General features: G+C 34.9%; 1 protein-coding gene across 4 annotated transcripts; it reads left to right on the top strand.

The window, feature by feature from the left end:
• The first annotated feature begins 3,697 nt into the window (after positions 1 to 3,697).
• LOC146132915 (uncharacterized) lies at positions 3,698 to 16,664 on the top strand. Of its 4 annotated transcripts, none has more exons than XM_083396705.1 (17): positions 3,698 to 3,858; positions 4,041 to 4,175; positions 5,438 to 5,651; positions 6,239 to 6,473; positions 6,717 to 6,848; positions 8,059 to 8,150; positions 8,221 to 8,275; positions 8,865 to 9,035; positions 9,402 to 9,484; positions 9,677 to 10,033; positions 10,162 to 10,326; positions 11,183 to 11,302; positions 11,623 to 11,796; positions 12,849 to 12,993; positions 13,402 to 13,469; positions 13,761 to 13,884; positions 14,562 to 16,664. In XM_083396705.1, exons 1-17 carry the CDS (start codon positions 3,848 to 3,850, stop codon positions 14,642 to 14,644), a joined length of 2,364 nt encoding a protein of 787 aa, XP_083252831.1. In that variant the 5' UTR covers positions 3,698 to 3,847; the 3' UTR covers positions 14,645 to 16,664. The 4 variants fall into 4 exon arrangements, with proteins under 4 accessions (XP_083252831.1, XP_083252830.1, XP_083252833.1 ...); XM_083396704.1 differs by having other exon boundaries at positions 14,559 to 16,664; XM_083396707.1 differs by lacking the exon at positions 10,162 to 10,326 and having other exon boundaries at positions 14,559 to 16,664.
• The last annotated feature ends 6,309 nt before the right edge of the window (positions 16,665 to 22,973 follow it).

Below are 22,973 nucleotides of genomic sequence, written 5' to 3'. Positions count from 1 at the left end.
GGAAATATTTTTAAACCATATAATGCGGGTGGATCAATTATGACACCAATATGAGTGGATTGCAGAAAATCCACCCTACTTTAGTTGCGTAAATGGGTAAAATACAGACTGTAGAGTCAGAGCTGGACTCGGGACTCGACAAAATTTTACATTTGGCCGGAGTCGGACTCGGGACTCGGGAGTCGGACTCGGGTTTGTTTTTTTGGCCGAAGTCGGACTCGGGAGTCGGACTCGCGTTGTTTTTAACCGACTCCGCAGCCCTGGTTTACTGTTCCTGAGTGTGCCTGTCAAAATATATTTTTTGCCAATTTTGAATATATGTAAACGCAAAATTTTTCACGCTTTGCGCGGATACTATTCGTTTTATAGTATGTTTTACATTATGCTATGGCATTGTTTTTCGCATCACGTCGCCCTGTAATATCACCCTTTTTTGGTGTCAACAGCCTAACGTTATATAAACTTGGACTCCCTGCAAAATGAAATTTCTTCCAAAATATATCTAGTTTATGTAATTTTCTATTCAAATTTGTAATATGGCTATTGCATTATGAGTAAAATTTATCCACATTTTGAAACAAAATTAACGCAATAGGAAATTAGTTTTATGTGTTTTCGAAGTTTTTACGTGATTGCGGGTGCCGCCAACCAGCTGTTGGATCATATAGTGTTAAACTTTTATGCATTAAGTACACGTTCAAGGTAAACGATACGCCAACTAATACCAATTTTTTTTGCGTTTCGAGCGATAAGCGTGCTTTAGTTGCATTTATAACACCGGGTTTGATCGAGTACAACACGTTTCTTAAATTACTTAAACTATACAACGTTACTTGTGAAGTCAAATTTAAAGATTTTAATAAATGTTTTTGGTTTATACTTAAAGCTAACCAGCTTAAACGCGATTTGTATGATATCTTGCGTCGTGTGACTCATAATTGTAGGCCTACAGTCCAATTTCTGTTAAATTATACTATAAACCGTTATTTTGCATATTCGAATCTTCTATGTGCCATTACGTCACGTATCCTTTTAATTGAATTTTTGCCAATTTAAAACCATTAACCCATTTTTTGCGAATTAAACTGGATTATAGATTTATATTTGCGCACGAGTTCGTGCGAGAACAACAGGGTTTTTTAAGAACAATTGTTTTATAACGTAACTTTGTAACGTCTTTCTGGTGCCTTCAACTCAAAACAGATATTCTAAATCCGTCACTGTTTTTTATAGTGGTTTTAGGTAGGGGATTTCCAATTGCTCTGAAAAGAGTACTTTGGGCAGCGGCAAAAAAGTTTGCCGACCACTGGTTTAGCTCAAAGGCCCCATGCAAACCTTTGTATTTTGACCAGTGTGACCTATCATATTTACGGCTTTATATAGATATTTAATTAAATGATCCCAAGTATTACCTACTCTGAGAGGTATTCTGCTGCTATGCTGTCCTATATATGCATTGCATCAATATAATGCAACTACAGTAAAACATTTGCAACTATGGAACTATTGTTCGCCATTGTGCAATTTGTTTAATTTTGGACTAATAACTTTTTTAGTTCATACGATCGGTGTTTGGGCATAATTAGTATATTTGTCACTTGAACTATGGAACCATTTGTCGCTATTTTCAAAATTCGATTGTACTAAAAAAATTATAAACCTAAATAAGGTTCGCGATGTTTTTTTATTTTTATGCAAGTAGAATTTCAAATTTGCAAACGATATAGTTCGTGGGTATGGGTCCCGATCCGCCTCGTGCCCATGGTGTTCATACACTTCGGACTCCATTTTGTTTCTATTTGTGCTGAGTATAAATAACGCCAAAGGGTTAATCCCCGGATTGTCTGAGCTGGAAAACTGTCTTTGAACGCGTCATTCGTCAAGACAAGAGCATTGATTATATGTATTATCTCACAGGCCATCAGGGCCTACTAATCTTTGTAATATCCGTAAAATTCCGATGTCCGGCTCTAGCATACGGTTACAGTTAATTGTCTATTAGTTATATTTTATGCAAAATGAATGGTTTGTTATTACGAATCTCAAACATTATTTTATTCCGAATATCAAAAAAGAATAACCTGGAAAAAAAAGTAAAACGTATCGTAATATTTGACGTTCCCAGTGGTAACGAAAGACCGTCAGGTTCGTCGCCTTTGTACTACGCTAAAGGTTTAGTACAGGGTGAAAGTGACGACATTGAAGCATCAGCAATAGGAAAAGGCTATTTGCCTTAAAACCCGTTACCGGACTTCGAATTTCGTGCGGTAACCGATCTATTTTCCATATATGGAAGGTCTGGAAGGATAAGCTAGTCACATAAGTTTGAAATTTAAAATTCGCTAAATGGCTATAGAGTTACTTGGCAACGGAGAAGTAGAATCTTTATCCTACCACTTTTATTTTTTACAGCAACGCGTTGTCGAAAATTAAAATGACAAAAAAGAAATAAATTTGGGAGAATAAATCTAATAAAAATACTTGACCCATACAAACGCCAACTCGCGCCCTAACCCAAGTAATGTTACCAGGCAAATATTTGGTAGGATTCTATACCATCTCTGTACCTTCTGCACATTATTTGGGTTAGGGTGTCGGTTAGTGTTTGGGTAAGGTTGGGTTAAGTGTTATTATATTTAATATTTGATAATATGGTTTAACCTACCCCAACCCAAACATTACCCCGCACCCTAACCCAAATAATGTGTTTTGTTGTAGAATTCTATACCAGTTTAAGTGTTTACCAAAGTTCGAAATTTGCACTACTGTAACAAATTCTGCAAAATTACTGTACGATTTATTGCTAAAGCCGTTTCAGGAACTTCTAAACTTGCACTACTGTTAATGCCTTTAGCAATAAATCGTATTGTAATTTTGCAGATCAGACTACAGTAGTGAAAATCTCGATGTTCGGTAAATGTGTGAGCCTGGCTAATAGCCCTTTCCTTAGCATTATATGTTGGGATTGTGGGCCACAATAAAATTATACAATCTTCTCAATTGTTTCAAGCAATTCACTGTCTGGTATATCTGTTAAATTCCATAATTTATGCTTGTACGTACCATACATGCCAAGAAATTAGCAATTCATAATTCAATAAATATGATTTTAAAATTATCCCATTTAGCACTGTGTTGAAATTGGCCTTTGAAAAGGTTATTACAGTTATTTAAATAAAGTTCGTAAATACCTTCTTAATCTGTATTTGTACTGAAAATGTGGTGAACTGAACTTGTTATATAGGAAACTCAATGCATTGAATACAATACATTTATCAATGCTTATTTACAGATGTAAACTTGAGTATATTTTCTACAAGATATGTTTCAGCGCTTCATGTGACAGTTGACTTTTGAATAAAGCAAATTTAGTGAATTCTCTGAAATACTTTTAAATAAATTTTGAAGTATACTTTACTTATGTTCAATTACATAAATTGCATGAAAAGTGCTGACAAATAGATAATTGTTAGTGTTAATAATTTTGCAATATTTTTCTAGCTATTATATCCATTGTCAACTAGTATTCCATTTGTGTGTTTATGTTTAAATGTTTTATGCAGCTAACACATGTTTAGAATTGTTAAAAGAAAAATATTCAATCTTAAGCATTTTAATATAAAGAATTTAAATGCAAAGTTACCTTTGATATCAGTCAAATAAAACTGATTTACTAGTTATTGTAAAATGTGTTCAAGGTGTCTAAAAATAAATTTTGTTAAATTTACAATATGGTATGAATTTATTTATAGGCCAGTTTTACTTAAATTGATCAATAGGGCTTGTATATTCAAATGCATTTTTTATAGCATTTCTTTACAAATTCCGCAACACTGTACTTCAAAAAATGTCTGCAGAGTAAGCAATAATAATAGATATAACATACTAAATTTAAAATAAGTCAAATATTTTACAATAATTAGGCACTAGCATTAACATAGAAAACAGTTTTTTGTAATAAATAAATTTTCAATAAATGTTAAAAGTATTCATTTCAACATACTGTTTCAATAAACTAAAGCACAAAATTACGATTTCAGGGCAGTTGAATCTGTTTATGATGAGATTTCCATATCTGGTGACTCTGGGTCAAGTCACAGTGATCTCGACCATGAAATGTCTATAGACGTTCTACTCCCAAATAACACTATGCACAAAATAAACGTGCTTGCCAGGTAACATTCAAATATCTATTATCATTTATCATTTATTAAATATTATATAGCTGCATTAAATTATTTTTTCGGAAATAAAATAAAACCAGAAATCATACAGTAAACAAAAGAAAAATATTCCTTAAGCACTCAACTTGGAAGCTGGCTAAAAGAGGAAAGTGTCACATGACTTTTAGTCTATTTTGGATTATTCAAACATGACGTATCAAGCTATTTTCTTTTAACCAAAAATATGCCTGTATTTTTGAATACAATAAGGCTTTGTCCAACAGTTTAACGAAGAAATTGCCAATAAATAAATATACATTTGTTTGACAAAGCCAAAAATGTGTATATTTTAGTATATTTGTATAATTTGGGTGATAATCAAAACATTCATAGCTATTGGGACTGGCAGAACTTTCTTTGTTTCATGACTATGATTTGTTTAGGTTGATTTTCATGTGGATGCCCAGGTTAAAAATTAATTGACAAACTTAATGTAAAACTCATCCTATATAATTGTTATTTGAATTGTGCCATACTGAATTTGTTTAAAAGGTTTTGTCAGCTTGTATTTTTCAACTCTTTATGCTAAACTAACTCAAGTGCAAAATTATTTTCTGCCATTATTTTGTACTCATTTACATTTGTTTGTATGGTTTTAACAGAGCTCCTATAACAAATATGTACATGGGTATTATCAAATAGATGTGCTTCTAAATGACGGTGCGTAGTGTAAAATGGCCATTTATAATCATCAATTATATATAATATTAATGTACTGCAAACCTCATTTGTCATTGTAATAAACTGCCAAAGAATAGCGTCACTAAACCATACCTATGACTCAGACAACTAAAAATGCAGTAATTATGCTACTATGTCACTACAAATTTCCTGTAAAATTGTAAATGCCTGCATATTACTCAGAAAAAACATACTGTTGAACATACATTTATATTAATAACATTGCAATTCAAATATTTGTGCATTATCTTATGAACATTAAGTAAAGGTCTGCATGTAAATACATAAATATCACGCTCTTTACAAAAAGTGCATTTTCCTCGGACGTGCTTGCCATTTGTGCCCAGAGGCTATCAAGTTGTATGTTGTGCCCTTTCCATACTTATTCAGTTAAGTGCTAAAGCGATGTAATGTTAACCAATTAGGTGTGCTGGTACAGCTCAGTTATCAGGGTGAGACTCTTAAAGCTAGGCAACTATTTCTGGAAATTTAAAGTTGATTTTATTGATGCTTTGTATTTTTTGTTGTTGTAGTACTCCAGTGAGTGATATACGGACACATGTATGCTGTGAGTTTAAGTTATCTCCAAGTTCGTACACAGTTGAATTTGTTAGTTCTTCATTAACTACAACTAAGAGAAAGTCTTCTCAAGCAATTGGTAAATTGGACGTTACAATGCTTAAAATTATGGCTAAAAAGACTTCAAGTAAAAGTACATCTTCAACTCCCGCTACTAATGTAAAAGAGGTATGTAAGTTGCATTGTACAGAAATCCAAGCATTGTAAATTTGCAGTGGTTATAAAAACGTTTATGTTATATTGCAAATGTACTCCTAAATTAAAATGTGTTTTGTACCTTTAAAGAAGATTTATTTTAGAACAGTTTTTAGTATATACTGTATTATTATACATAAATGTAAAAGGTAGAATGATTTAATAATTATACTTTTATTCAGTTTCTATATAACATAAAAAGCCTTAGGCGTAATGTAGTAAATTATAATAAAGCATCTAAGGAGCTGTCTGGCAAATGTCTGTTGTGGCATGCATTTACTTCATTCAACCCATTTGAACTTGATTTGGGCTTGACACCATTCCTATGTCAATGCTAACGCTCTTCAATGTGATTCTAATACAACCAGCATAGTTTTATACAAGCAATTTTATTTCAATTTTTTTCAAATAAACAGTGATATGATTTTAAATAAATCCTGTTTTTTTTGTAATTTATAAAATACAATGCAACATCCAATTTTTTGGTAAAATGTTTACCAATCGGAATATACCACTATCACATAGCAAACCCTTATTAAAATATGTTACGTTATTTTTAGACCACTGTGAGACTAATTGTCAGACTTCCACGTTTAAGACAAAGCATAATCAGAGTTAAACCCGATGTGGCCTTGAGTACGATCTTTAGCTCTGTTTGCGACAAACTCAATCTGAATGAGGAAGCAAGAAGCCTAGTGGAGTTTTGTCACCCAATCCAGCATGATGTAAAACTGAACTTGAAACTAAGTTTGAATGACTACAGCTTACGGGAGGTGTACCTTGCTGACACAAGAGGTTAGCTATAAAGTTACTAAAAACAGTATTAACTAGTCTTGCTATTACTGTGTTTTTAAGTGTAATAATATTGGTGTTTATATATTATAAAACTTGTGCGAAACTCAAATTGTTTTTGTGAAAAACCTGAAAAGGATAGTTGTTTAAATTTTTTCCTTGAGGGCTTATAAGTGTTGTATATACAAATTTCCGACTGGTTGGATTGGCCAAGACATTATTGTGTTTTTACTGATTCCTGTGCAGATAATTCTGGTTCTTCTACAAAAGCACCTGTTCGTAGCAAACGCAGAGCACCTGCCCCACCACCTCAAGCAGCCACAGGATCAGCACCTGACATAAAATCCAAACCTGATACGGAAAAGTCAACACCACCAAGTAATAATTTTTTTAATTAATGACGTTTATCAGTGACTGCATTGTTTTTGTTCTACCTGGAACAACATTCTGTTTGTGAGCATGATACCATTAAATATTATCAAGCATTTATTTTATACATACTTTTTGTTCATGTAGTTATTCATAGTCATTACATTATGGCTTATTGTGCTGTTCACAAGGGATTTTATAAAGAGGATATACTAAGTGTAAAGTCATCCATTGTGCTCTAATCCATGCTGATAGATTAAGAGCATTTACCAGCCAGACAAGCACTTGGCATTCCCATTATAGTCAGTTCAACGAGGTGTAGTTTAAATTCCCTGTAATTGGCAAGTTTCTTGAGGAGAGAGCTTTGGATAACTCACTGTAACAGTGAATACTGGTTGTTTAATTAAGCATGCTTGACATACAAGACTTGTTGGTGTCTATTTGCTAACAAGAAATATGTTTAATTATGTCTTGTTTTACAAAATATCAACAAAACAAGGATAGTATCTTGCCCTCTGTTCATCCTTGTGCAACACACATGATGTGTGATATGTACCCCTCATAAATGTTTTTGTTGTGTTTTTCATAATGATTTACCCAACACAAGTATGTTAACTTTGCATGTCCTATGTAATTAGTAATTGCAATGCCAACAGCTTGCTTTTGCAAAATCCCTTAAATTAACCAATAAAGCAGAGGTGTGATAGATCGCTATATTGTTAGTACATAACCAAACATCATTATTTGTGCTGCAAATACCCAGTTAAATGATACCCCAGGAAACAAGGTTTTATCTGAGGTATTGCCAGTTGTACTAAATATATTCATCTATGTTGCTCAGTAATATAAAACACATACAATATTTGTCTCCAGATAATAATAATAATAATAATAACACTGTGTATAAGTTTAATGGTGAAAATAACGGCCCAAATAGACAAAAAAATATCACTGATGATGGTATGAGCATTTGCCGAAACGTTTGAATAATAAAGCATGTCGCTTTTTATGTCTATTTAGTTCGTTATTTTCACCATTAAACTTATGAACAGATCCGTATAGTGTTCCAAAACACTGTGTAGTTTGTATAATTTGGACTTGTATTGTGCATAAATGTGGTCGAGGGCTTATGTAAACAAGATTCAATATGGCAATTAATTGTTTATTGGTGTGTTTTAGGCAACATGTTGATATTTATGTCCCTACATTTATATTGCAGAACCTGCAAAACGTCGACATGCACCACTTCCGCCCCAGCCCCAGGCAACTGCGAAAACAGACAAACCAGCTGAAGTTTTAGAACCTGAACCAGTAAGCTTTCTTTAAAATTTGATATTTTTAGTTTCACTGCATAGAAATAATACCTGATTCATATATGCAGATTTATGCCCAAGTAAATAAAAAGAAGCCAACAGACAAAAAGGAAAATAAATCAGGTGAGAAACTTTTTTGTCATGTGGAAATTCCATTGTCTGCCCGCTAAAATGCATACAGTAAACCTAAAATCAATATTGACAAATCCTTTGCCATAATAGCAGATTACAAAACATCCAAACCTTCTCACACACAGCACTTCAGATGTTTTCTCATATTTTGTTAAACATTTACCAATTATAAATGAATAAAAAGCTGACACAATAGGAAAGAAGCTTAACACATACCAATTTCCAACTATTTATAAGATCACTAAAATTAAAAAAACCTATTTGAAAATGAACACACACTCTCATTTTATACATAATTATATGTTTCTATCTATGAGGTGCTTTGCTCAAACCACATTTTTGTAAAACTTAAAAGCTATAGTACTTTTTAAAGCTTGTGTTTTTTAGATGAATATTTTTTTTGTCAAACAGTGACTAAAAAAACAAATAGAGTACTATTAATCACTGATCTGTTTGCAGAATTAAAAATAAAGTACTGCCTATAAACATGATAGAATGATGAATTTTTTTACCACTGTTTTTTTCAAGAACTACAAAAGAATAAGATAAGTTGTAAAAACTTTTCTCCTGCATTGCACAGACGACATGCCAGTTGAAGCTTTTTCAAGTGATGAACAGAAAACCGTGGAAGAAGGAGTTGACAATGTGGAAGTGGAAGAAAGCAGCAGCAGTGACGTGATTGCAGCAACGCTGGATGCAACAGATGAACTCGACAAGGTCTTGGATGAAATTGAAAGTAATCACAGCCATGGTTAGTTGTCCATTTACAAGCAGATAGATATATAGGTTAGTCAGTGTTTTATTTGGAACACAGACTAATAAAAACTTTTGTTTAATGGCAGCATTTAAAACTATATGGTGTATGTGCCAAGTGCTCAGGTGAAAGTAAACTGGCATGCTATTTTGCTTCTCTTAAAATCAAATTTACTTTATACTGCAATATATATGATTTATACATTACATTTTTTTACTTGTTAATGTGGTTAGAACAGTTATTTATACTATAATAATTCTTTTGCAATGCTTGCTTATTTATTAATTTACAAAATCTATTCAACAATATTAAATAAAAATCTGTTCAGCTGTCTTCTTATCTAACAAATCTTCTTTTATTAAGAAATTACTGAGCATAGTGACGATGATAATGAATCTATCCCAGAAATTTTAAAGATTTCAAAAGAGGATCCACCAACTAGTCAAGTAAATCCATAGGCCAATATGCATAAACACTACTTTAAAACTTTATGTATTTGGTTGTAGTCTGATTGTTTTCTTTATCTGTTGCAATTAAGTGCTGAGCTTTTTATCCTTAGTTTAAGTAGCATAATACCTAATTATACCAGATAACTTAATTGTTTTAGTTTTGTTTCTGTATTTAATATTGTTTTTCAGGATGAACTTAAAGATCATGTTGATGACACAACCCAAAATGATGTGAAAGAGAGAGAAATCAAAGCTGAAAGCCCAACTCCTGTGGAAACAAAAACTCTTCAAAGTGAAATAATAATTTATGATGTTGTTGATGATGAGATAAAGTTTAATGATGATCGAGACGTGGATGACCCTAAAAAAGATAGTGCTTCTGACCATGGTGACACTAAAGAATTAACAGATGAAGAAAACAAGCCTGTCATTGTTGACCATGTACCAAGTATTAAAACCACTAATGATATTGTCGAGGAAGTCAAAGAAGAAGTAAATCCAGCTGATGAACAGTGGGAAGTTCTAGATGCCGATGAGTTGCCACAGGTACGCTTGTTCCATTTCCATTTGTATTTCTGCATGCATTGCACCTTGGATTTTGTATTGTTTTTTTTCATGCCATAAATTCATTTCACATTTTCTTCATTTTTTTTTGGTCATTCTGGTACATGCAGAAAACAGAAGCTGCTGTAAAACAATCTGAGGATGATACACCAATTGTGATCACCCCAGCGGTGTATGTTGACAGGCTTTCAGCAGATGAAGATAGCTTTCCCCCGCCACCTGCATTTTTCCTTAGTGATTGTAATAACTCTGACCCACTACCTCCACCACCTGAGGTAGTATATGAAAAATGATCTGCCGTTGTTTTGACATATAATACCTCTCAAAGCCTTGGATCTAGGTCCGCAGTATTATATGTTTTGGAACATAATTTTAAACAGTAAGGGCGTCAAAAAATCCCTAGAGATGTTCTATAGTCCCTAGGGACCACTCTTGCTGATGTCACTGAATGTTTAGACTGATTGTTGACTACTAACACTGTGTTACCTTTTAAGACTAGACATTAGGAAAAAATGCATACATTCTTAATGTGTGATAAACTTTAAACTTTGTGAAAACAAAAATTCATGCCTTGTTTGAAAGTGGCGTTATTGTTTTTTGACGTAAAAAGTAAGACATTTTGATTTAAACAATGCATTGTTTCATGAAGTACTACATAAGTGTCTTGGCATCGTCAGTCATTTGTTTTTAATGTTTTACTTTTTATGCAAACAGTTAAAAATGCTTAGTTCGTATTTTTTACATATCAAACTGAAGACATAGCAAATACTAAATTAGACACAACTATCTAAGCGGACTTGTAGCGTTAATTGATTTGGCTTATGTTGATTTAAAAAAGATATAATATAGTTAAATAATATTGGATAGGATTGAAAACTAAATTTGATAAAATATTACACTGAACGACAATCAAAAAGCTCACTACAGTTTTTGTGTATTCGTAAACGATTTGGACTTAAAATAATTTTGACCTAAAGTAAATTTTTAAATAATTTTGACTTTTTTTGCCAGGTAAAAAAATAAGTGCCCAGTTATAAGTACAACTGCAATTTAGATTAAAAGATTTACTGGATTGTGTGGTTTTTACAAAAGGGATTAATACAATAATTTAATGCTAAACTGTTGTTTTAGGACTTCTCAGACCCAAAACAGGCCACATCTGTGGTTGAGACTATAGTGATACCAAAACCAAGTGTGCAGCCCAAACCACAAGTTGTGAGTGGTCCTACAGTACCTGTAACCCTAAAAGAGGTGAATAGAGAACACCAAATAAATAGAGTGAGACTGCTGTTTTGAAGTGGTAAATGACAAATTTGCATCAATAAAACTCACTAATTACAGAAACAAATTATAAAAAACATAAAAAAAAAATTTTTAGATCTCACCATGTAGTTGAACTGCTTTTAAATCAAAATTAGTTTGATGTACCTGTTTTAGTGCATTTTTATCAAAAACACATTTCAAAAATTGCTGAATATTATTTGTTGTCAACCTAGTAGTACAGTACCACTTTTAATTAACAACATTATTGGTGCATGTTTGGCAAATTTTATTCCATTCCATTTTACTAGGAGAGCGATTTTGACCTTCACATTGCCGAAAGTCTGGGGATAACAGATGCGCCAATTGCCAATGGAAGTGCAAAACTGGAGAATTCATCCAAGCGAACCAAGAGTTTAGGCGAATTTATCACTGATGAAAACTCGAACCCAATTGTGAACAAGACAACAACAACAACCAACAATGTAGGTTATATTTAAGCCGTACTTATCTCTGGAAAAGTGCTCATTATATGTCCAATTATCGCTGAAAAGAAAGATGACCGTTTGCAATTGTTGTATTATTGACAAAAGTTGTGTAGCAACAACTCATTATTTATTTATTACCACTTTAATTTCACAAATGTATTTTTTTTATATGTAATATATATATCATATTGCCATTATCCAATTAGAACCATATCGCCTGCTTTAATGTGGCGTATTGAAAACAAAATTAAACCTTTAGATTTATAATCTTTAAATAATGAATAGTTTATTTGGTTGGGATTATAAATATACACCCGACATATAGTTTTACGCTACACACGTTCTGTAGTGTGATACCGATGTAAGCATACAATTTAGTCGTGTATATATAGAGACATACACGTTTTATGAATGGGTCGCCTAGCAGTAATTACTTAGCAAAGCCTACTTGAGTGTCAAAATAGCGCAATATTTTTGTGCGTTTTCCCTAATTAGATTGGGGATCTTCTTGTGGTGTAATAAAGTAATGATAAAGCTGCACATCGCTCTGCCGAGTGACCACATATGCTGCCAATGGCGACCAAACCAAGACCACTCGAAGTCCATTGTTGTCGAGGGCTCTTGCTTAGTCGTTTAAACCGTAGATTCACCACAGTCGAGTACTTTTGTGAAGCTCATTGGCTGGCATTCCGGATTATAAAGTTTCCAGCTTGGCCATAATGTTTGGTTTGTCGCTCTTGGAATGCGCGCGAGTGGAATGCGTTTGTTCGCTCGGCGCTTTCGGTCTCTGGCCTTGAATTGCCAGACAACATTTTATTGCGCATGGGCGGGCCTAAAAGTAAACAAAGGCCACTTGTGCTCTTCTATGCTACAAAGTGCTGTCCTAATTTGGACTGCCTTTCTGCGCCTAACCTAAGCAAAGGCGACGCCACACTTTGCATTGTCAGAGTTTTGCAAGCAAATGTTGGCCTGCACTAGCGCGGTGATCGGGACTCATGCTAAAATCACTATTGTGATTCTCCTTTTTCTTAATTTAAACTTATTTTCAGGAAAAGAAAGTCGAAAATGAGGAAATCTCTAACGTCGACAAGACATTATCGGAGATCGAAAAGCTTCACCTGCAAATCAGGAGAATGAAGAATCGCAACTCTGTTAAGCAAAGCCAGAGATCTGAGTCGTGGCAGATGCTTAAAGGTAATGATATACCTCGGGTACGGACACTATTTGAAAATGATATTGTGGGTACCTTTGTTTATAGTAGTTTACAGATAAGAAAAGTGTGCTACAACGTCATTACAACGTCATTTAACTAAGTCATAAATCAATTTTGTTTGACGAATAATCAACCCATACATATATTTTTTGAATTTTTTTGAATATATTTTCGATACAGTTAATGTCACAAAGCTCACAAGACTTGCATGTTGTTCGCCAGTTGTAATGGTTTCAGCCTATTAAGGACAGGGCATTTTAACCGTGTTTTACTCGGTGGCTCAAATTATACCAACCTTTTTGACCTGGACCGACACGAACCACTTTTACTGAGAATTTTACATGCAAAGTGTTTTGACTGCCAACCTTCTGCGTACTTGTTTGTTGCAGAGGGCAACCGGAACTCCTGGCACCCGGGAACCAAGTCGTTTGTCTTCGTTCCAAATAAAGCGAAAGAGGTTTGTTTATTTGATATAATTATCCTTATTTTTGTTAAACGAATGTTTTCAACTACTTTGTCGTTCAACGACATAACATTTATGTTTTAGGTTGCCAACTTTTTAGGTTGCCAAATGCTAATCCAACAATAAAAAAACACTTGTTTGTTCTAAAACACAATTTATCATTTGCAAACCAAATTCGATCTATCATTGCAATATTTCTGGTCAACACTTTCGCATTTTAAGTCATTTTTAATGTGTTTACGCGATTCCCGACCATTGGAGCAAACCCTATTTGCCTTGTTCCAGGTGTCGCATGAGGATTACAAGGAGGCGGTGGTTCCCGGCATTCAGCTTTCCAACGACGGCGAAATCAAAGCTTTGCATAACGACGCCTCCGCCAAGAGCTCGTCAACACTACCAAACCCTGAAGGTATGTGGATGTGCCGTATTGGTCCCTGTAAACCCATTATTAAACAGCGCGCTTGAGATTTTTCCGTTAAACGAAATCGTTAAGGTTTTATGCGAGTTCATTGGCCCCGTAGTGGAAATTTATTTGACACTGGCAGAGGTAATACAAAGAGGATTAACATGACCATCCCTTGGCGACCGCGACATTTAATTGCGTCCTTTTTACCGTGAACTTATGTATTACGTTATGGATGTTTGATGTCTTTTAAATAAAAAAAGACATACCGTGTCAAAGCAACAACTTTGTTCACCGCTAAGAACGGTTTTAAAGATACCTCTCAAATGTTCCACTTGTTAACAGTATTGGTCCACGCTATTGAAAATAACCGGAGTGCAATAAGGAAACGATTGGAAGTTAACTGCTTCCTTTATTTTAATATGATTTGTAAGCCATGGTTCTGGTGTTCTCCGTTCTGCAGACGAACTTCAATACTTACCATCACTGTTTTACCTTTCCCTTCAATGTTTTGGGTAGTAAATCATGCAAGCCTCGCGTAATAAACCTGTAACGAGAGTGATGGATTGTCCCGAGGTTTTTGTTAGCTTTGTCAGGGTGTGTTTTAGTTTTGGAAATTGTGTGGGTTATATTCAGCCATCAATCCATTAGATATCCCACTAATAGTATTACGCTTGCAGCAGACAAAGCAAGACCTAGATCAACGCTGCCCAGCTACTACAAGAAATTTCTTGGTGCAAACGCCTTTGCTCAAACAACCAAATAAACCTTTTTAGAAACGTCAAATACCGAGACCTTACCTTTATGAACTGGTTATTGTACAAATGATTTCTTTATTTTCACCGTATTTTTTGCATGTTCTTGCAATGGTGCCAAGCTTAAGTGTTTCATTTCTTTTTCGTGCACAATTTTAAATATCATTTGCTTTTTTTCTTTGATAGACTTTTTGGGAAATATCTTTTGGAGATTTTCTTTTTAAAGTATTTTTTCTCATAACATTGTCCCTTATGTACTCTTACATTATTTCAGATAAGCGTTCTGTTCAATACTGTGTTATTATTGCTACCAAAGTACTACTATTAGAGAAGATTTTCATTAAATAGTGTCCTATTAAGTTGTTTTTCAGATTTTGTTTTTGTGGTTCGCTAAAAAATCGTTGTTTAAAGCTTGAGCTTGCCCTTAAAAGTTAAATGATTTTAACTGCCCCTCATCGCATGCTTGCTTTGTGCAAGAAAGAGTTTTCTTAAAGATTTCTTGTATTTGCAAATTGCAATTTGTTTCTTCGTTTACGCATTCATTCTACTTATATCGTACTGCTAACAGTATTTCGTTTTTTCGGTTTGAGATCTGTCAGTCGAGTTGCTCTATTATTACGCAAAACCAAACTTTTGGAAACGTGGTATATTTTTCTCAATCACAAAAGAATAGGTATATCGTATTCAATTTGATAGTGTGTCGAAACAAATAGTTTGTGCTTTTGTTTCTTATGCCATGCCATGTGACTCTTTCCTGCGAGTTTGAATTACTTGTAAGTTACCATTATCTCTTTATTATATAAAATATATTTTAAGAACAGAGTATATCAGTGGTTCTCAAACTTTTTTAGCTTGCGGCACACTACAAAAATAAAAAATATTTCGCGGCACACTTTTAACAGAACAACAATATAGTAATTTTACAATCGCCCTTAAGACTTAACAAACTATAATATGTAAATGTCTCAAAATTATTAATTTGTAATGAATAGTGCGTATTTAAGTCTAAAATCAATGCGTATATGGTATGCCTATTGGTTATGCAAAAACTCTTTTTTCCGAAATTACAAAAAGTTTCCCTGCGCACTTGACAATCTTTCGAGGCACACTTGTGTGCCGCGGCACACAGTTTGGGAATCACTGGAGTATATCGTTAAAAAACGATTGTTTTTGGATAATAGTCATTTATTGTTGCCAGTAACATTGTGTTTTTGATCTTGTTTTTGTGCATTATGTGGTATAATATTGTACTGAACAATAACGTTTCCTTATGAATAGCTTGTTGTGTATTTCCCAGTTCAGGTAAAAGTAAAGCACACATCAAATGTCGATCTAGTGCTTGTTTTTGTATTAAACAATTCTTAAAAAACAATAATACAATACGCAAGGTTAATTTTACTAACTTTTTGTGATTGTAAATGTGATTATAGTTGAGCTACTAGTTAAAAAACATATAGCTTCATGTTTAATACAATATGTCAGTATTTATTGGGTTACCATTTACCGAAGCTTGTTAAATGTGTGACGTACTAATCAAATTGTTTTTTTTTTTTTATTAAATCCACGGTACACGTATTATTGGTATAATTGTTGATTTTATATGTTATCTGTTATTTACGACGTAGTTTCAACAGAGATGCTTTATTTCGTTTTGTGCCAGAAGTATAAATTTTACTTCAGGCCCATCCCTATTATACGTGCAGTTCTTATCATCACTTTTTTGTAACCGAATGGCAAGGGTTTTTTTTAATTGTAGTTTTATGTTTGTATCTGAAAAATCAAATTACATTCATTTTTCTATGTTTTGGTCAAAACTAAACCAAAGTTACACTAAGCTCTTTTTTGATATTTTAAGATTAATGTGTTCCAATTTGCATTGAGTGATTGCTGTTACTGGCTTAATTGATTAAAAATTATTTTGCCATGTCTTATTTTTGTTCTAAAAAATGATCGTTCGTTTCTTGGCTGTTTTGAACTGTTCATATCGGTACATTAAACGCACAGCTTTGCCTCTTGCATCGCATTCAAAGCTCTAACAAAAAAAGTTGTTTGTCACGTTCTTTCATCTTAAGTTTATTTAGCAAAAAGTTTTGTCAAAACGATTAAGTTGTTGTAAACTGCTTATCTGTTTTAGTTAACAGCTTCCTGAATCCGTAATTAATTAAAAATATTTGATTAGAATTAGATCTAAAATAAATCACACGTCGGACTACTTACCAGTACTTCGCACTGTGTTTAATAAACTTCAACGAACATTAGATTTTGATCAAAATTTAAAATAAACCTTACATTTTGTTTTTGTTTTGTATTTAGCCAAATTACTATCTGCACCTCATCTTTAATTCGATGGCGATTTCGCAAGCAATTTTATGGTTGAACGAGATGCCATTGCCAAACTAAATTTTAGTTAAACGCAGTTCCAACTTATAACAATAGGGTGTATCTTTATAGAATCCAAAAACCATCGGCAGCAGGTTTTAGCCAGTCGATCACTGCTCCGCTGACGCATATATTAACAAGTAAAACTCATAGTTAAAAACATGAGTAAAAACAGGATCAGACGTTTTGTTTAAAGGAAAATATATTTCGCCAAGTGGCATCATCAGTTCCTGTAAGAGTACAAATAAATAAATAAAATCAGAGCGCAGCCATCAACAAACCAATAAAAGTAAACAATAAAATATTAAAACATGATAATAGACTAAAAACGCCATGAAAAAAGCACTACACGCCTACTCATTTGTCCCAGTCGTGTTGCCTGCGAGGCTGTAGTGCTTTTCATTGCGTTTTTAGTCTATTATCATGTTTTAATATTGTGACAAAAAAGCATTTATTATGCCGTACGATACCTGATATTAGCGAATCGTTCGCTCAAGTTAGAAAGTTGTTACATTAGAAAGGATCGTTACTGCACTAGTGTACTGAAGATTTAGGGCCGCAAATTATCAGCATATAATTGCTACGGGTCCACCAGGTAAAATTTTTAGAAAAGTTAGGGAATCGCTGTTCAAAACCAACACCACATTCACAGCTTAGGACAAAAAATGCAAGTAAACGTAGGGGTATCAAAGCCCGTATATTTACGTTTCCATTAATTCTTTATTAATTTATTTTTGTGCCTGATATTAAGAAAACAAACACATTTTGTACAGTGATTAAAGTTAAACTTGTCACAAATAAATTTTAGCCAATCTGTAATTATAGTATTTTAACATGCATGACTATTACAAATGAAAAAGTATAACATATTATATTTTACAACAATCTCTCTTTATTGTGTAAAGTGCAAAATTTAAACGGTAGAATACAGACCAGGGTTGCTAACGCGCAGCTCGCGGGCCACATGCGGCTCTTTAACCAGTTTAAAGCGGCTCTTACGCTTAGGTTGTAGCATATTTAAGTTTCAATATTTAGTTTAAAAAATTACGCGCTTTGCGCTCAATTCGTTTACCTTTCCAATATGTCTTAGCAAGTTTTGAGAAATCCTTGTAGAATTTAAACGCTGCATATGTCGTTGTATATTTCAGAACAAGACTTATTTTATGGCGTCACGTTTTTTATCATGATCCACAACAAAATGACGGGATCCATTCCGGCTCAAATTATTTTCTTTTTTGTAACATCAGTCATGGTACTGTGATTCCCCTTCAATATAAAGTTGCTTGTACTAACAGATTAAGCAAGCATTGGCGTATGGTTGTTTAATCGACTCGCTCCTCCTTTACCCTGCATAGCTCAGTTGGTAGAGCGGCGGTCCCGGCTTGACCGGAGGTCGTGAGTTCGAACCTCACTGTAGGCTAGTTGTTTTTCTAGCCTGCTCTGCTTGAATCATTGATCGACAGATTCGGTGAGTCTGCTATGGCTTTCAGTGTACTATGATATGTAAGCCGTAATCGTTGGTCAAAAAGCAGCTTCAGAAGGACTAGACTCCAGTTGTTAACACACATATGTGTGTACATATGTTTCATTGAATCAGTCAAAAGATTAAGAAACTTTGACAGCGTTGGCATTTATTTAAGAAGTCCTGCAGTATGAATAAAAATCGGTATATACGGCGTATTAGTGTTTCAAACAAATCTATCTGAGCAAAGTTACTTGTGTAAGTAAGAATGAAACAGGGTGATATAAATTTCTGCTTCATTGTGCAACGTGTGGCTCTGCGGTTAACCAAGTAACATGCGGCTCTTGGTCTCTTATTGGTTGGCAACCCTGCTATAGCATACGGCAACGGTTCTCAACCAGCCCACTGGTGGACCATGGATACATTTTAAATCGGCCATAGACCATTATAAAAAAGCTAGATTTATTTAAGACATTAGTTTCATTTGTGTATGTCACAAATTAGTTTCTAAAGATTGTATTTAACCTTCTTCCTAGATGCGTTAAACTTGTTTTTTGAGGTTTACAACTAACTGTTTGTGTTACGTCACAATGCCTATTAGGCGGCGTGATGTTTACTGCGTTCAAGGGGCTGAAAAAGCGTCAAATGATTTCCAAAGTAACGGACACATTATTGTGTTCGTGACAGTGTCACTACAGGAATAATTAGTACACATAATATTAACATTGCAAGTATAAATAGATACATTCCCAAATTAGTTTCTTCTGGGTTACAAATTATGCCTTGTGAACTCTCTTCAACCCCACCAAAAATTTATGAATTGTTCGACAAAGTTCAGCAGCAAAACTCTCACTAATGCACGGTTAAATAAATACTCTGTTTTGAGATATGCCCTGCTTCTGTTTGTGCTAACTAAACCTATTTTAGGTTTGAAGGTTGAGAACCACTGCTATGGTCTTAATTAAGGAACAGTCTCGTTTTATTTATATATATTATACTCATGTATGCAGCCGAACCCTTAATGGCCCCAGTGTTCCTTAGATTGCTGTTTTTTCAACCACATACGGTTGGATCATCATATGTATAATATATCATCGGCCGAAACCGGTGCCGCGAGGTGGCGTAAAAGGGTACAAGTTTATAATGTATATCAGGGGTCGGCAACCTTTCGTACACAGTGTGCCAGTTTATGAATAATGTCAAAATATTAACAACTCGCGTGCCAAACATTCTTCTATGTTTGGTTTCGCACTGGCAATCAGGGCTGCGGACTCGGTTAAAAACAACCCGAGTCCGACTCCGGCGAAATATCAGATTTTATCACGTCCCGAGTCCGACTCAGCCTCTGTGTTTAACCAATTTACGTAGGCTAACTAAATTAAGGTGGATATTCCGCAATACACTCTAGGGTCATGGAAAATATGCCACGAGCATATGTCGGACTCGGGTATCTATCACTTTCGCTTTTTGTTGGTTTCTCAGTCGCATAAAAACACACGTGCTTACTTTTAATGTAGATCAGTGGTTCTCAACCTTTTTAGCTTACATACCGGTAAAATTTTAAAACAATTTTTGCGAACCGGTGGACCTTCAAAAATGAAAATCAAACCAAAATGTAATTATGACACAATTATGCAACTTAAAAGCAAATAACGAAGACTTCTATGTAATGAGAAATTTGCTGCTGTCTTTTTGATATCATACGTGTTATACGTGGTTCTATTGAAGTTTTTCACGTACAACTGGTCTTAAAGTTTAGGATTTAAACGAGTTGTAGCCTACTTTTAAATAGTAGGGCACAACACTTGCAGTATTGTGACGTAAGATGAAGTCCAAAGTAGACCGTTAACTCTATGTTACGTCACAATGCTGCAAATTAAGGAACTGGCTATGTTCTAAATTTGATGGACAAGCCGCCTTCAACATCTTGCTTTTTGCAATTGAGATATAAATTTGTAATATATTTGGCGGACCGGCAGGAAAGTTGACGCGGACCGGCGGTTGAGAACCACTGATGTAGAATGCCCTGCTTTAACGTAGTAAACGTTACGCTAAATTTGGGGCATTGTGACGTAATACGACCGGTTAGTGGTAAACAAGTACGCCCACAAATAATAATATTAAATACAACACAGTTAAGACACTTATTTGTGACACGAACTGGCTATGTGTGCAGCCATTTAGTGTGCGCTAGTGTTAGTAATGTGATAGTAATGTTAATGATGTGGTAGCGATGGTTGCACTTTCTTAAGGTGATATAACGTGCGCGTTAAATCAATTGGCATGCCATGCAAAATCATCTTGCGTGCCACAAGTGGCACGCGTGCCAGGGGTTGCCGACCCCTGATGTATATCATGGTTGGTAATACAATGTTGTGTTCAAGAGTGTACCACAAGCCAACAAGTACCGGCAGGTATCTTAATTTTCGTTCGCATCACCCTATTTACCAAAAGAGAGGTGTCGTGCGATCACTTGAGGACCAGGCGCGACGCCTATGTTCTAACAGCATTGAGCGCGAGGTGGAACTTAAAAAGGTACACGAAGCCCTGAAGTCCAACGGTTACCCCAACTGGATGTTCCACGACCGACCGAATTCCGTTGCCACGCAGGTTAGTTTTGTGAAAAAAGATGGGTTTGTTACGTTGCCCTATACCAAAACTAACCGATGTGTTAAGATGTATGTTGGGAGACTTCGGTATAGCGGTTGGTGTGCAACCTGCCAATACTCTTCGAAAGCTTCTTAGTCACCCCAAAGATCCCATCAGTTCCTTTGACCAACGAGGTGTGGTATATTCAATCCCCTGTGCGGATTGTAATTTGGTCTATATCGGCGAGACTGGAAGGTCATTCAAGACTCGCCGTAAAGAACACCAAAGGGACGTGGCAAATAACGACGCAAAGAAGTCTGCACTCTCATACCATGCTGTTTCCCGAAACCACCAAATTGATTTTGGTGGCGCTTCAATAATAGCACGAGAATCATACTACAGGAAAAGATTATTTTTGGAATCGTGGAATATTCATAGGAAGGGTAACACCATGAACGTCAAAACTGACGTGATGCTTTCTGCATGCTACAAGCACCTGCTGAAGGACTAGAGGCAGTCGCTAATTATTTTCTTATCGTTTTGTTGCTCGCGTTTATTTCTGTTTTTTTCTTTTTTTTCCTTTCCATTTATTGTACGAGCGTTCAGTGTCAATCACCCTGACGAAGGCGGCTTGTATAGGTTGCCGAAACTTTGGTTAACAATTACAATTACCAGAGGAGCTGTTTTTGATTTATATTACCATGCCTGGTAGCAACAGTTTATATACAATGTTGATTGCATAAAATAAGGAAATAGAAATAGAATAAAAGTTATAAAAATGAGGGCGCAGCAACGTGTACCCTCTCTTGGTCCGTCAAGTTTGTATTCAAAATGACGTTTAAATTTTATAATCCTGGAACAGTCACGTTTTCATTTTAATTTGACAAAACGTTTGCACAACTGTTTTACCCAATCGTTAAAAGCAAAAACACTCTTGTTTTCCTCACTGGATTTTTGTTTGTAGAAAATGCTGTAAACGTTATATAGAACACCAACGGTCGCTACAGAGCGCGTGTAATAACATCACTTTATCGTATTTTTGCCAAAGAAAACAGATGGTCTACGTTGTTAAACAAAATTGCTGAACCTATTACGCTAAATTTATTTAGGGTTGCTGTTCGGCCCAACAAATGTTACAAAAAACAACAAGGACGCAGAATATTCAATCCTAATCGGGTTGACGCACGTTAAAGTGGTACCGCACGAAATGTAATACAAATTTGAAAAGAAACGCGCAAGCTTTTCGACAATTGACTGCATCACCAGCCGAAAAAACGTCATCAGCCTTTCTACTGGTCGATCGACCTAATGCTAAATTGCCTGAAATGCTGTACCCGTAACTTAAGGGATCGCTATTAGTGTCGAGCTGATGGGCACGATTTCAACAGAAAAAGACAAGTCAAACAGCGCTCAATGGGGCGTGTTGTTACCATCAGGAAAGGGATAATATGTGGACTGAAAAGTGGCGGGATCTCGGCATGTTTGCATATGTCGCATTTGTCTTCTGCATCGTGAAATTTGCCGAAGCTGATCGCTTTCGTTGCTGTTAACTGTTTCCAGTCTTTCGATAGGCAAACTTAAACAATTTTGAAGTGGATAATCCTGACATAACGTTTGTGCGTAAGCGAACACTTGAAGTCGTACTTATTTTGTGTAATCAATTTGCCAGATTATTAGTAATCCTTTGGTTGTTTTCCAACACTTGAGGTATGTAGAACAACGTTCATTTACCAAGACTGGCTGTACTCTGAGGTTAACTTTGTTATGTAAAATGCACAGCATGACGTTCGTACGTTCCTTCACGTGAAAGGCTTTAAAAACAAATTAACGATAGCCTAACTAAAGTTTTCCCACTTGCATTAAACGCAATCGAAGATGTAAAAAAATGCACAAAGTATACATTTCACAAG

This window comes from Ascidiella aspersa, chromosome 9 (assembly GCF_963924565.1).
Source record: "Ascidiella aspersa chromosome 9, kaAscAspe10.2, whole genome shotgun sequence".
NCBI lineage: Eukaryota > Metazoa > Chordata > Ascidiacea > Phlebobranchia > Ascidiidae > Ascidiella > Ascidiella aspersa.
The sequence above is the reverse complement of the archived record's forward strand: the minus strand, read 5'-3'. Positions and strand labels throughout refer to the sequence as shown.

What these genes read in the sequence shown, in the direction of transcription:
- LOC146132915 (XM_083396704.1), top strand. An exon ending in CAAAAAGGAAAATAAATCAG is followed by an intron (nt 8,276 to 8,864) that starts GTGAGAAACTTT and finishes TGCATTGCACAG; the next exon opens with ACGACATGCCAGTTGAAGCT. An exon ending in TGAAAGTAATCACAGCCATG is followed by an intron (nt 9,036 to 9,401) that starts GTTAGTTGTCCA and finishes TCTTTTATTAAG; the next exon opens with AAATTACTGAGCATAGTGAC.